This window comes from Hibiscus syriacus, unplaced genomic scaffold (genome assembly GCF_006381635.1).
Source record: "Hibiscus syriacus cultivar Baekdansim isolate YM2019G1 unplaced genomic scaffold, ASM638163v2 tig00111027_pilon, whole genome shotgun sequence".
Classification (NCBI taxonomy): Eukaryota; Viridiplantae; Streptophyta; class Magnoliopsida; order Malvales; family Malvaceae; genus Hibiscus; species Hibiscus syriacus.
The window spans coordinates 761286-777600 of NW_024062960.1; the positions used below are offsets into that span (position 1 = coordinate 761286).

The window sequence follows — 16315 nt, forward strand, 5'->3', positions numbered from 1 at the left end:
AACTCGAAATGAGTTTTCTTTTCAATTGATGGATTGACTTGTTTGTCACCTTTTAAAATTAGGTGACCCTTTCGTAATCGTACAAATAATTGAACGATCCATTTTAATCGTACTATTAATTAATTGATTTGCAGTGTAATTTAAATATTAAGAAAATTACCAAAAAATATTTTTTAAGAGCGCTTCCTAACTAATATTTTTTTTAGAGAAAATAACCTCAGTGACCGAAAATTCCTTATATATACATTTTGACCAACTTTTTTTCGATTTGCCAAAATGACCAACAAAATCGCAATGCGATCTCTAAATCGCAACGCGATCTCTAGTATTGCAAATCAGTTTCCAGATTCGCAACGCGATTTTGACTATCGCATTGCGAATATGTAAATCGCAACGCGATTCTGACTATCGCAACGCGATAATACAAAATCGCAATGCGATTTTCAAAGCGCCATTAGTATCGCAACGCGTATTTTATTTTCAAATTCCAAACACGAATATTAATACATCCCGTAATCGCAACTCTTAACCTAAAACCCTAAATCACAACTCAGTCCCATCTCCATTCTCACTCTCTACGGCGACATCCGTCCCCATCTCCGGCGAAATCCGTCTATCTCCATCTCTCAGAGCCACTCTCACAATCATTCACGATCAGAAATGGAAAATCAACCAAATCAACCACCGAGGGTTAGTTTTTTTAATTATTTTTATTTTGAAATTTTTGCATTATTATTAGGTTTTTCATATTGAAATTGATGATAAGTTTACTGGTAATTTCAATAATAGATTAACCATTTCACTTAGATTGCTTATTAAATTCATTTGATTGCTGCCAATACTGCTAAACTGTTTAGTCTTTAACCTGTAAAGTTAGTATTTGTCTTTGTTTTGTCTTTTGGTTGAAGTAATGCAATTCATTCAAGTTTCAATTTTAGACAATGACTTTGAAACCGAGGATCGCAACGCGAAATGAAAATCGCAACGATAGTTTAATTCGCGTTGCGATAGTCATTTTCGTATTGCGATTTTCATTTCGCGTTGCAATTATCTCGTTGCGATAGTCATTTCGTGTTGCGATTTTCATTTTCGTGTTGCGATTTTAAGTTTCAGAAACTATTATTCTTCTGCAAATTGAAACTTGAATGAATTGCATTACTTCAACCAAAAAACAAAGACAAATACGAAATTCACAGTGTTGCAAATTTAAGTTTGAAGAATAAACTACTACTACTCTTTATGTTTATTATTGTTTTTGATATATCTTCACAGTGTAGTTTTTAATTTAACTTGGTATGTTTACTGTTTTTGTAGAACTTTTTTTCGGCTCAATTGACCTTAAGGAATAAAATAAGCCTAGTCACTATAATTGCGTTGAAGCTTTCACCTGTACAAAGAAACTTTTTTGAGGATACATGCTTCGGGCCATGGCTGAAAGTACAACATCCGGGTGGAGATGCTATGTTGACCCATTTGTGGCTTCAGACCATGACTAACGATTTACCCGAGAGTATAAAATGTGGTAATGAAGAGATATGGTTTCATTTTCCACCGACGTATACGTGTTTTGGGCGGGAGGAGTTTTGCTTAATCACTGGTCTACGCTTCGGACACGATGATGTAGGTCGATACACTAGTCATATTACCCGCCCATCATGGTTATCCCGGGTTTTTCCTGAGCTATCAATGGAGAAGCCGAATTTACACGTCGACGACTTGACGAGATTATTGAATAAGAAAGATGGTTTTACTCGGATGGATGACGTCGATGTTGCCCGAGTATGCCTTTTAGTACTTTTGCATGCCGGCTTTTTAGGCAGAGAGGCCAGACAACCTATTCCTAAGGACCTAATATTATTGGTAGAGGACCTAAATGCATGGAACCTGTTTCCGTGGGGTTCGTATCTATGGAAAGCTACCTGGAATAAGTTGTCGTCTGCCTTTGATGACCGCAAAAGTTTACGAGGCGATGGTTCCAAATACACTTTGTCAGGCTTTATTTGGGCCTTTAAGGTAAGAATTTCTATATAATGTTTCCAAAATTATAATTAATTATTTAACAATTACTAATGTTTGTGTATTATATTGTTTTTGTAGATTTGGATATTTGAGGTTTTTCCCGACATGCAGACATATGCATTAAAAACTTCAAATGATATTCCTATAGCTATTTCCTAGAAGAGGAAATGACGGTTGTTGATTTGGGAAGAGTTACTACGGTATACGACAATAAATGATGTAAGTTAACACAAATACTACCATATATAAACAAGTTATTACTAGTACACATTTAACTTTGTTTGAGCTTTTATATTGTTAGGAAGCCAACACTCCATTACAGAGGTTGACACCTACGGAGGCTGAGCTTGCCACTGATTGGTGGCAAGCTAGTAAGCATTTTTTTGATGGCACGGATGATGAGAAGCCTCCACTTCGAGAGCCATCACCTCACCCAGAGCCATCACCTGATCGACCACACTATATACCTCTACAACGAGAGCCATCACCTATTCCGTCACATCATCGAGCCTCTTCTCCACCATCACCTCATGATAGGCGACCGGAAAAGATGCCACAACATTTATCTCCCTGTTCTCCACCTCCACGGGATGAGTTAGGGGAGTAACGTGATGAGGTCAATGCCTTGCGTGAGGAGGTATGTACTTTACGCGATGACAATGGTGCATGAAGTGACGAGGTATCTACTTTACGTGGTGAGGTAGCAGCTCTACGTGAGATGGTAGCATCTTAAAAGAATGAGGTTCATACTCTACGCAACGAGGTAAGTTTAAATTTTTTTAATTTTAACTTGATTTACTCGTAATTTCACTTAAATTAACCATTTCACTTAGATTGCTTAGTAAATTCATTCGGTTGCTGCCAATACTGCTAAACAGTTCTAAAATAACCCTGTGAAGTTAGTATTTGTCTTTGTTTTGTCTTTTGGTTGAAGTAATGCAATCCATTCAAGTTTCAATTTGCAGAAGAAGAATAGTGGCAACACGAAACTTAAAAATCGCAACGCGAAAATGACTATCACAACGCGAATTTGACTATCGTAACGCGGAAATGATTATCGCAACGGGATAATCGCAATGCGAAATAAAAATTGCAACGCGAAAATTGCAATGCAAAAATGACTATCGCAACGCGAATTTAGTTTCGCGTTGCGATTATCCCGTTGCGATAGTCAAATTCGCGTTGCGATAGTCATTTCCGCGTTGCAATAGTCATTTTCGCGTTGCGATTTAAGTTTCGTGTTGCGATTTTAAGTTTCAGAAACTATTCTTCTTTTGCAAATTGAAACTTGAATGGATTGCATTATCAACCAAAAGACAAAGACAAATACTAACTTCACATTGTTGCAAATTTAAGTTTCAAGAATAAACTACTACTCTTTATGTTGTCCTTGAACATGCACTAAACCTATATGTTGTCCTTTTAAATGTTTATAAGTACTTACTTCCGGAATGTTATCTGATGCATTTTGTGAACTATGATAGAATAATGACTTGGGTGAATACCGTGCAAGTTTGAAACATATTTGTCTTTGTTTTCACTGTTTAATATCATGTCTGTTTATTTACTGATTTATGTATTAATTTATTTTTAGCGGCCCGATAAGGTGGATGCTTTACGTCGGGTTTTTTTTGTAAGACGGGGTTCACGCATCAGATGGCGTGCACGTGCCATTACGTCTCTGTTCACCCCAATAGTGCGAAAACTTCGTAAGAAGAAGCCCGACTCACCTGTCATCGTTCAAGAGGCCTCTCCTTTCGTTCAAGAGGCCCCTATCATCCCTCAAGAGTCTCCTCCCACCGTTCAAGAGGCCCCTGTCATCGTTGAAGAGGTCCCTCCCACCATTCAAGAGCCCGATTCATACGGCGTAATATATCAAATTATTGAGAAACCCCCTCACGTGCCGGACATGATGGATGACTGTTGTCTTTCGTATGAGTTACCGGCCAGTACCATTCCGGCAGATGAAGTGGAGAGGAGACAACTACCGGAAACAATTCTGGATAATACCCTTTGGGCTAAGACCGCAGTTGATTTTTATCTACATGAGCGGAGCCAAGGGTGTTACGCTGACATATACAAACTCAACGATGATATGTATTTGTTGATTGATCGGTCTTGGTGGGGTGTGTTATTAGGGGTTGAAGACAAAGGCTATTTTGATGGGGGGTAAGTCTTATATTTCTTCTTATATTTCATTTTGATTAATTTTTTTTAAATTTATGTAATTCACTAATATATGTCTTTTTTGTAAAACAACATATTGATGCATGGGTGTCACGTCTTCTAATAGTAAGGAAATTGAAGAAAAATAAAAAAAATACGCGATATATAATTATGCCGACATCTTTTCACGTAGTTCACTTGAAGAATCAACGACAGGAATCATATGTGTTGGCTAATGGACAAGCTAAATTTTATCCTGCATGGTGGGAGGTCGATAAGGTTAGTATTTATTTTTTAAATATTTTAAAGGTGTTCATAAATAAGTGCGCAATTTGAATTATTACTTATGATTGCAGGTGTTTATCCCTGTTTTGGAACATACTCATTGGCTTCTCGTCGAGCTTCAGCTCCCATCCCTGAAGATAATAGTATATGACAGCATGATAAATTACATATCATTGTCTGATTTGAGAGATATTATTATGGGATGGAGCTCTCATTTGGCTAAATTCTTGGATGCGATTAATTATTGGACTTATTCTGGAAACAAGAAGCCAAAGAAGTTCAATGTTACAGTTATCAGAGACGAGACTGCGCCACAACAAACGTAGGAAGCCAGAGGGGATTGTGGTCCTCTCGTATGCATGTGCTTGGAGCATTTGACGACAGGAAGTACACAGTTTCTACCTCTCACCGATAGAGATAGAGGTGCAGTAGGCTTGTGGTTTCGGCATTTTATGGCTAGAGCGATATATGTGAGACGCTGCCTACCTGCATCCGCGTTATGAAAGTGTCTATAAACAATTTGTAAGTCAAATGCAAGTGTTGTTAAGTACCTATAATTCAATAATAATTTGCTTTTTGTTATTTTTAGATGTGTAGAAAGTGTTGTTTGAGAAAATGTTTGGTTTCTGCAGGTTAATCCTGAAGTGAGCTGCGTGAAATTGATGTATGGGTGCATAACAACTGTCTGGGGTACATTTTTTTTGATTGTTTAATTGATTCTTAAAAGTCTGATTTGTTTAATTGATGAGGAAAATAAGAATTATTAGAATTTTTTGCTTGTTTAATTGATTTGTAAAAGTTGATTTGTTTAATTGATGTGTAAATAATTCTTATTTGTTATTGTTTAATTGATTTGTAAAAGTTGATTTGTTTAATTGATGTGTAAATAATTCTTATTTGTGTTTATTTAATTGATTGAAATGTAAAAGTTGATTTGTTGATTTCAATCTACATCATATTGAAGGCAAAAGACCTGTTGAAGGTACACTTTCGCAACGCTAAACTCAAAATCGCAATGCGAAAGTCAAAATCGCAACGCGAAAGTCAATTCGCGTTGCGATAGTCTAATATACTTTGCGATTTTCTCGTTGTGATAGTCAAATTCGAGTTGTGATAGTCAAATTCTTGTTGCGATAGTCAAATTCGTGTTGCGATAGTCAAATTCGCATGGCGATTTTTGCGTTGCGATAGTCATATTCGCGTTGCGATAGTCAAATTCGCGATGCGATAGTCAAATTCGCATTGCGATTTTTAAGTTGCGATAGTCAAATTCGCGTTGCGATATTCAAATGAATGTGTAATAAGTGATAACAACTGAACAGATCATAACAATGTTCAAACTCAAGTTACTAATACATGCCTAACTGAAGATGTTAAAAGTTTACACATAAAATACACAAAATACAACTTTTACATTTAAAAATCACCTAAGTTAATAGTCCCAAAAGGTGAAGCCGGTTGTGATTCGGATTTTGATTTTGATTACGATTTTGATTGCCTTTTTCTTGACACCATATGAGCTTTGGATTTTGATGAGGATCCATATTTTGGTAAAGGAAAAGATGATTGTGATGGCACTGGTGATCCACAGGTCAACCTTGTATGACCACTTTCCTTGCACCGACTACATGTCGATCTCTTCTTCTCTTCACCCTTTGACGGTATACGATCGTGACTTTTTGGTCAGCCAGGTAGCTTCTGTCCATGGCTGGTGGAAAACTGTTTGTAAGTCATCTGGTATGTCCCACTCAGAAGGATGTGGAATAGGGTAGATAATCTCGGTATAAGTCTGTCGATATACTTCTGTAGTGTAGCAATCCATAGCGTATGCACTTGAATCATCTTGGTTTAGATGAAGAGCAACTTTTATAACATGGCCACACAGATAACCAGATGTTTGCCATTTCATACAACTACACATCTTTGCATTTAGATCTACAAGCCCATTTAAGTTATTATCCAGTACTTCAAACAAAGTGTTTGAGCATGGTTCAACTCTCTATGACGTTGACTTCACAACACGTTTCGTTATCTTTTTTTCAGTCCATGGTGTAACACGATGTTCCAATGTTCCTGTAAATTTAAATAAATAATACTTAGTAAAATATATGATAAGTTACGAATTTAAAGAAATAATATCTGCATGGTTTCTTTTCTTGTAGTACCACTGTTGAATAAAGGCTCGAAAAAACTCCATTAACATAGTAATGGGTAATTTTCGGGAATGACGACTTAGAGCGTTGATTGATTCTGCACTATTAGACGTCATGAAACCATATCTTGCTCCAAGTTGATGTACTCTTGACCATCTTTCAAACCCAACATCTTCTAGTGTTTGAGCACACTGAGGCAAAACACGTCTTAAACAATTTATATGCTTATTAAAATCCACTTCCCGATAAGCTTTTACAGCCTTCCAGTATGTCCATTTGTGATTTTTTATACCAGCGGACCTTGATTTTAGATTTCTATACAAATAAACACCACAAAGTCCATAAAAAGCATCTGGGAAACACATTCTAACAGCGTTGTCAATTGAGTTTCCCTATCGGATATGATTGTCAGATTGCTAATAGGACCTATATAATCCCTAAGATGCCCCATAAACCATGTCTATGAATCAGAGGTTTCAGATTTTCCAACCCCGTAAGCTATTGGCAGTATCACATTGTTAGCATCCATGGCTACTGCTAATAAGTTTACTCCAAGTATCGACCTTTTAAATGTGCTCCGTCAACTATAATAACTGGGCGCATGCAAGTAATAAACGAACGAATCTACAAAATCATATACACAAGACATATAATCATTTAAATATGAAATGCATTTAACTAACAAAAATGAGTCAACAAAATTATATTGATTTACTAATCGCAGCACCAATGGCGATAAACAGCAACTCAAAGCATCCATCTCTATCTGTTTTGATATGAGTTACCGACCCAGTATTTTTCAGCTTTAAATTGTGACAATAAGCCGACAGTTGGGCAAACGATGCTTCTGGCGACCCCCTCAACATTTCCAAGGCATAACATTTGGCTCTTCAAGCTTGAGAATATGAGATACTAATCTTGAACCGAGCATTCATGTCAGTCATAAGTTCATGTCCCCGATATACCCTGCCATTCAAAAACATTAGCTCAGCCAGAAACCCACCCAACACCTTTTTGTTTGCCTGTCTATAGTGAGGAAAAACTTGGGTTCTTGAACATGTATGTTTATCAATAAAAGTCCTAACTTGAAACATTTCACAATCTTTTATCCTCTTTGCAATCATACGCCACGTACAGTTTTTGTCAATCATACACCTTGTTTCGAAACGATCTTTGCTTGATTTGTTAACTTTTAGTTGATAGCCATCTTCCACACATTTCGTATACAAAGCTATCTTCAAGTCTTCTTTGTATCAAAACAATCATCTTTCTTGATACGAATAATTTTTGTGTAACAATCAACTGCAATTTTTACCAACTCTTTTTCGGTATCTGAAGTAATTCTGGTATATTCCAGTTATACTCCCGTGGTATTTTCTTCGGGGACTTTTCTTCGGGGATTTCTTCTTCTTCTTCTTCTTCTTCAGGGTTATATGAATTACAGAATGGATGTTCAACATGTTCATTCACAGTCGTAACTTCCTCCTCATTATCATCAACAACATCTTCCTCGGCAGCGGCTGTTTCATCATCAAAATTCGGGTATTGATCAATATCAAAATCATTACACGCAGGGTCTGTTTCATCTTCTGAAACATCATCAAAATCCGAGTATTGACCAAGATCAAAGTTCGGGTATTGACCAAGATCAAATTTCGAATACCGACTAGTACTCACAATTTTTTCTGTTGGCTCATCATCGTCTAACTGGTCAATACGAAAACCGGAATTTGGTTCTGAAAGTTGATTGGGATTGGGATTTGGATTAGGGAAAGGTTGTGGGTTTTGAGATTGTGTTTGGTATTGGAAATGTGGTGAAACAAAATTTGCTTGGTGATGAAATTGTGGTGGAACCATTAAATTTTGAGCACCATAAACTGGGGTTGAAAAACTTAGTTGATTACTACCCGCTACTGACCCAACTTCACTACTTCTAGGTTCAACAACATACAATGTAACATAATCTTGCGAAACACTAATTTAAGCAATGAATCGTTCAACATCTTCATTGTCGGTTAACAAATAAACTTTTCCTTTTCTCTGATAAGATAGCCTAAATCCACTTAAGGGCTCTAAATTCAATTTATTTGCAACACGTAACATTAGAGTTTCATAAGCTAACTTTTTTAATGACAGTTTTAGTTGAAGATTCATGGGTAAAGGCATATATTGTAAAACACCATAAACATTCTCCCATGACCCTCCAAAACACAAATATATCCAAACATGAGCAACATTAGATGATTTCATTATTTTAAATTAATTTACTAAACAAACGAGCTGCGAAACTAAAACCTGTTGCCGGATGGGGAAGGATATCGTTGGATATAGGAACGGATGTCGTCGGAGAGAGTGATAGATGGAGATGGAATGAGTTGCGATTTAGGGATTTAGGTTATGAGTTGCTACTGCTGTGTAGTTATATACCCAAAACATTTGTGTTGCGAAACTAAAACCTGTTGCGAATTTGAAATTCAGCGTTGCGACAGTCAGAATCGCGTTGCAATAGTCAGAATCGCGTTGCGATAGTTAGAATCACGTTGTGATTTACATATTCGCATTGCGATTTTCTAAAATCGCAATGCGATAGTCAAAATCGCGTTGCGAATCTGGAAACTGATTTACGATACTGGAGATCGCGTTGCGATTTTGTTGGTCATTTTGGCAAATCGAAAAAAAGTTGGACAAAATCGTATATTATAAGGAATTTTCGGTCACTGGGGTTATTTTCTCTTCTTTTTATGGTCTAATGATTTATTTGTTATAACCGATATATCAATTACTAAAAAATTTAAGTTATTCGAATTTTATTTTATAATTTAATTTTTAAATTAAATTATAATCGTTTATGAAATTATAAGTAATATCAAATTAAATAAAAGAAAATTCATTTTTTAAAATCGCTCGAATTTTGCTCACTCATATTAGCCGCAATAAGAAAATGGCTTAGTGGGTAGTGGCTAAGGCTAAGGAACGAAATCGAGAAAATCGAAAAACCGACACGAACCGAGTAAAACGGTTCGGTTTAAAGACTCCATTCTTTTGATTCGGTTCAGTTCGGGTTTTCCATATGGAACTCATTTGTTCCATATTGAACCGAATAGATAATTTTTTTTAAAAATATTATAGTTTCAAGTTATTTTTCATTGAAAAACTGATAAATCAAACCGAAAAAACCAATTTCATTTTTTTTCCGATTTTTAACCATTCGGTTTTGGTTTAAATTTTGAAAAACCATTTATTTCAGTTCGGTTTAATTTTTGGTAAAAAATAAAACTGAACCAAACCGAATCGAATACACCCCTAATAGTGGCCATCACATGAGAAGCCTCTTACAAAAACCAAATAATTGACTTTAACTTTAGAGCATTAATATATATTTATTTTCTTTTATTGTTATGAGTATCGGATTCAACTTAATATAACTTTTCTATATAAAATACTAACGACACGTAATACTTATATATATGGGTGTACTTGTAATAAAAAAAAGTCCACCAATATAACTATAAATAACTATAAAAAAATAAATGTCCTTTTGATTTGGTAAAAGTTGAAAGGCATGGATGGTTTCCACGTCCTAGGATATGATTTAATATATATATATATATATATATATATATATATATATATACAACAACAACAACAACAACAACAAAACCCAATTCCCATATGTATGGGGTAAGGGGGAGGTAGGGTAGTAGGCTACCCCAACGCCAGGTTGAGAGTAGCTTCCGTGGAAGACCTCCGGCAGTTAGAAAATTAAAAATTTAGATAAAATGCAATGCATGTATAAATAAATACATAAATACATAGCTAATCAGTATTCATATGCAGTCATTAAAATCATATGTGCGTCTGTAACTGGAATTTATCCCTGCATAATAATCCCTGCGAAAGAATCTCTGCATATAGACAGAAACATAAGATCCGGCTAATTTAAAAGAGGAAACATGAAGAGAATGATACACAGAAGTCAACGTTAGCAAGCCCAGTTCTAATCCTTCATAAATACCAATAACAGAAACGTATTAAAAGTATAAGTCATGGAAAATACTACAAAGACATTAAAAGAAGACAGAGATGATACACCCTATAGATGTGACCCACACTACTCGACTACCCTAGTCTTTAGCCTCCATATTTCCTATCAGAGTCATGTCTTCGGTAAGGGCTAAATCCCTCAAATCAGATCTCAAGCAGTCTTCCCACTTTCGCCTTGGTCGTCCTTTCCTTCTGGCACCGTCGACTGTAATCGACTCTACCCTCCTTACCGCATCCGACGGTAGTCGCCTAAGGACATGCCCAAACCACCGTAGTCTTCCCTCCCTCAATTTTTCGGAAACAGACACCACCCCCAAGGACATCCTAATAGCAGAGTTTGTCGTCATATCCCTCAGAGTCCTACCACATGTCCATCGAAGCATTCTCATTTCTGCGGCCTCAATCCTCCTCACGTGATCCTTCTTGGTTGCCCAACATTCTGATCCATACAACAGCGCTGGTCTTATTGCCATTCTATAAAATTTTCCCTTAAGTTTTAGAGGGACCTTCTTGTCACACAGAACTCCAGTAGCGGCCCTCCACTTTAGCCATCCCGCCTTTATACGGTGTGTAACGTCATCATCTACACCCCCATCTTTATGTATCATAGACCCTAGGTACTTGAAACAATCCTTTGAGGGGAGAACGTGTCCTTCTATGCATACTTCTACATCTTCATCATTTTGGTTCCCATTGAAGTTTGAACATACATATATATTAAGATACATTTAAATAATATAAAATTTTATAGTTTTACATGGATTTAAGATCATTGAATAAGTGAAAATAGATGAATGAGATTGGTTCTTTGTTTTTCTTCAGTGAATATTTTCTCATTTCCTACTGTTAATCCTAACTATCTATTTTCATTCACCAACGATCCTAAATCTGTGTAAAATTAAAAACATTTTACATTATACAAAATTTTTAGTGTTATACTATTTTTTTAAATAGTTTGGGTGATTATAAGGTAATATTTGTTCATAATCGTTCTTAACTATTGGCAACGTACACACAGTGCAACCATAATTGCTCGAATCTATGACTTCAAAGGAGAACAACATTCTCTTTAACCACCGAGGTCACTTAATATGTTCAGTTTTATATTATTTTAGAAGAAAAATTCTACAACGCTTGTCGAGCGTGGATGAGCACCGCTAACGATGAGCAACACTAAATTAATTTATAAAATGTTAAATTATAAAGTACTAAACGTATAATTATAAATTAGTTAAAATTTTAAATAGAATTTAATTAAAATATAATGTTTATAAAACATTAGTTTTTAGGGTAAACTATACAATTCACCACTTAACTATTTACCCATTTTACTTTAACCACCGATTTTTCGATTTTGTTAATCAGCTCACCTAACTATTTAAATCTTATCAATTAAGCCACATGCCGTTAAATATTAAAGGAGGAGATGATGTGGCAGTTAATAAAATTTGTATAATTATACATTTAGTCCTGATTCTTACATATTCTATTAATTTGGTCATAACTTTTAATTAATTTAATAAATTTAATCCTCAATCAGATGATGTCATGTGTGAATATGTTTTATAAATATTATATTTTAATTAAATTATATTTAGATTTTTAACTAATTTATAATTATATATTTAATATTTTATAATTTTACATTTTGTAAATTAATTTAATATTATTCATTATTAACCGTCTGTACTCGTAAAACGTGACAACATCATCCATTTTATAATGGTTAGAAAAGTAAAAATAAACTATTGTGATTTTATCTTTATTATAGGATAGGTTCGAAAAGGTTGACTATTATTTTTGTTGATATTATTATTATTGTAATATATACGGGATTGTGGATGTGAGTATACTTGCATATAATTACATGTCTAGTTTTTTTTAAAGAAAATAACTTCAGTGACCAAAAATGCCTTATAATATACGATTTTAACCAACTTTTTTTGGATTTTCCAAAATGACCAACTAAATCGCAATGCGATCGATAATTCGCAACGCGATCTCCGGTATCACAAATCAGTTTCCAGATTCGCAACGCGATTCTGACTATCGCATTGCGATTTTCCAAATTCGCGTTGCGATTTTCCTAATTCGCAAAGCAAATACGTAAATCGCAATGCGAATACGTAAATCGCAATGCGAATACGAAAATCGCAACGCGAATCTGACTATCGCAATGCGAATCTGACTATCGCAACGAGATTCTGACTATAGCAACGAGATTCTGACTATCGCAACGCGATTCTGACTATCGCAACGCGATTCTGACTATCGCAATACTGAATTTCAAATTCGCAACTCGATTTTTGAATTTGCTACAGGTTTTAGTTTCGCAACACAAATGTTTTGGGTATATAACTACGCAGCAGCAGTAACTCATAACCTAAATCCCTAAATCGCAACTCATTCCATCTCCATCTATCACTCTTTCCGGCGACATCCGTTCCTATATCCAACGACATCCTTCCCCATCTGGCAACAGGTTTTAGTTTCGCAGCTCGTTTGTTTAGTAAATTAATTTACAATAATGAAATCATCTAATGTTGATCATGTTTGGATAGATTTGTGTCTTGGAGGGTTATGGGAGAATGTTCATGGTGTTTTACAATATATGCCTTTACCCATGAATCTTCAACTAAAACTGTCATGAAAAAAGTTAACTTATGAAACTCTAATGTTACGTATTGCAAATAAATTGAATTTAGATCCCCTAAGTGGATTTAGGCTATCTTATCAGAGAAATGGTAAAGTTTATTTGTTAACTGACAATGAAGATGTTGAACGATTCATTGCTTACTTTAGTGTTTCAAGTGATGATGTTACATTGTATGTTGTTGAACCTAGAAGTAGTGAAGTTGGGTCAGTAGCGGGTAATAATCAACTAAGTTTTTCAACCCCAGTTTATGATGCTCAAAATTTAATGGTTCCATCACAATTTCATCACCAAGCAAATATTGTTTCACCACATTTCCAATACCAAACACAATCTCAAAACCCACAACCTTTCCCTAATCCAAATCCCAATCAACTTTCAGCACCAAATTCCAGTTTTCGTATTGACCAGTTAGACGATGATGAGCCAACAGAAAAAATTGTGAGTACTAGTCAGTATTCGAAATTTGATCTTGGTCAATACTCGGACTTTGATCTTGGTCAATACTCGGATTTTGATGATTTTTCAGAAAAAGAAACAGACCCTGCGTGTAATGATTTTGATATTGGTCAATACCCGAATTTTGATGGTGAAACAGCCGTTGCCGAGGAAGATGTTGTTGATGATAATGAGGAGGAAGTTACGACTGTAAATGAACATGTTGAACATTCATTCTGTAATTCATATAACCCTGAAGAAGAAGAATAAGAAGAAGAAGAAATCCCCAAAGAAAAGTCCCCGAAGAAAATACCACGGGAGTATAACTGAAATATGCCAGAATTACTTCAGATACCGGAAGAAGAGTTGGTAAAGATAGCAGTTGATTGTTACACAAAAATTATTCGTATCAAGAAAGATGATTGTTTTGATACAAAGGAAGACTTGAAGATAGCTTTGTATACGAAATGTGTGGAAGATGGCTATCAACTAAAAGTTAACAAATCAAGCAAAGATCGTTTCGAAACAAGGTGTATGATTGACAAAAATTGTACGTGGCGTATGATTGCAAAGAGGATAAAAGATTGCAAAATGTTTCAAGTTAGGACTTTTATTGATAAACATGCTTGTTCAAGAACCCAAATTTTTCCTCACCATAGACAGGCAAACAAAAAAGTGTTGGGTGGTTTTCTGGCTGAGTTAATGTTTTTGAATGGCAGGGTATATCGGGGACATGAAATTATGACTGATATGAATGCTCGGTTCAAGATTAGTATCTCATATTCTCAAGCTTAGAGAGCCAAATGTTATGCCTTAGAATTGTTGAGGGGTCGCCAGAAGCATCGTTTGCCCAACTGTCGACTTATTGTCACAATTTAAAGCTGAAAAATCCTGGGTCGGTAACTCATATCAAAACAGATAGAGATGGACGCTTTGAGTTGCTGTTTATCGCCATTGGTAACTTAACAGAGTAACTTAACAGAGTTTTTTAACGACTTTATGGCGAGGTAACCAAAATAGTAACTTTTATAACATTAAACACTTGAATTAACTCAAAAAAAAATTGGTACCACTTTGAGAAAAACAATATCATCTAGGCACATATTTTTATATTAAACATTAAATTTGTATAGAAATTCGAACAACTCAATTTGACTCGACTAAAAAAATTCAAGTTAAGTTCGAGTCGCTAAGTTTTTATTTTAAATATTTTTTTAAAATTACCAGAATATGACATGTGTCACTTAATGGAGGTTTTTAATAACCGTTATGGCTGAGACACCTAAAGTAGTAATGTTTATAATATTAAAGACTTAATTGACTAAAAATATTTTGGTACCAATTTGAGAAAAATAGTATAATATAAGCACATATTTTTATATTAAACATTAAATTTATATAGAAATTCAATCAACTCAATTTAACTTGACTCAAAAATTGTTTAAATTAAATTAAAGTCATAAACTATTAATTATCAACTTAAATAATTTGTACTTTTTTTAATCAAATAAAGTCTACTTGATCAAATGCTCGGCCCTAATGTGATCCATCGATAACTCTTAGTCCCCATACCCTCACCCTAAACTCACCCTCTTTTACATCCTACTTCACCTCGTACTTAGCCACATGTCCCTTACTCCATCCCTAAAACGCACACAAAATCCCCGTATCACCACGGTTAATTTATCTCCCCTCAAATTATCCCTTAAGAACGGCACTACAAATTTAGTCTCTCCATTTCCTCTAAAACCACTGTAAAACTAGGAAGAAAAAAAAGAAAAGAAAAGAAATGGAAAATTATCCTTATAACTCTTATCCAGATTCCGGCGACTCATCGCCGCGATCCAGAGAGATCGAGTTCGATAATCCACCGCCGTGGGAGGATCAATCGCAGCATCAACAAAGTTACAAGGCTAAGTTCATGTGCAGCTATGGTGGAAAGATCCATCCTCGGCCTCATGATAATCAGTTATCTTACATCGGTGGGGAGACGAAGATCCTGTCCGTTGATCGGAACATCAAATTCTCCTCCATGATCGGTAAGCTCTCCGCTTTGTGCGGCGGTGGAGACGGCGACGTTTCGTTCAAGTACCAGCTCCCTGGCGAAGACCTCGACTCGCTTATATCTGTTACCAACGATGATGATCTCGAACACATGATGCACGAATACGATCGACTTTATCGAGCCTCGGCTAAACCGGCGAGGATGCGGCTTTTCGTGTTTCCAATGACCGGTTCCGTGAATTTCGGGAGCGAGGGGTCGAAATTGGACCGCGAACGGTTCGTTGATGCTTTGAATTCCGGTCCGACTCCCGGTGAAAAAGCCGCTACGATCCCGCAAAGTAAAGTCGATTTCTTGTTTGGACTTGAAAAGGGGATGGTTCCACCTCCGCCGGTTAAAATCCGTGATCATGTGGTGGAACCGGTGATCCCGCCGCCTCTGGTTCCGGAAGTCGTTGGGACGGATCATGGTTTGAATCCAGGTGAAATTCAAAGACAGATACAAGAACTTCAGAGGCTTCAAATTCGTGATCAAGATCATCTACCAGAATTGCAG

At 35.8% G+C, this 16315-nt stretch overlaps 1 protein-coding gene and 1 long non-coding RNA gene across 2 annotated transcripts in view; both read left to right on the forward strand.

Annotated features, from left to right (window-relative positions):
• Window positions 1-16315, forward strand: part of LOC120150791 — a 25522-nt gene continuing 9207 nt past the window's right edge. Inside the window, exons 1-3 of the long non-coding RNA XR_005518558.1 lie at window positions 1-12; window positions 14939-14943; window positions 15107-15113. This is a non-coding gene — a long non-coding RNA (uncharacterized LOC120150791). The remainder of the gene's footprint in view (window positions 13-14938; window positions 14944-15106; window positions 15114-16315) is intronic.
• LOC120150790 (leucine-rich repeat extensin-like protein 2) overlaps window positions 15503-16315 on the forward strand; it is a 1491-nt gene continuing 678 nt past the window's right edge. Inside the window, exons 1-2 of the mRNA XM_039163414.1 lie at window positions 15503-16019; window positions 16065-16290. Of these exons, the coding sequence (XP_039019345.1) occupies window positions 15548-16019; window positions 16065-16290 (698 nt within the window). The 5' untranslated portion in view covers window positions 15503-15547. The remainder of the gene's footprint in view (window positions 16020-16064; window positions 16291-16315) is intronic.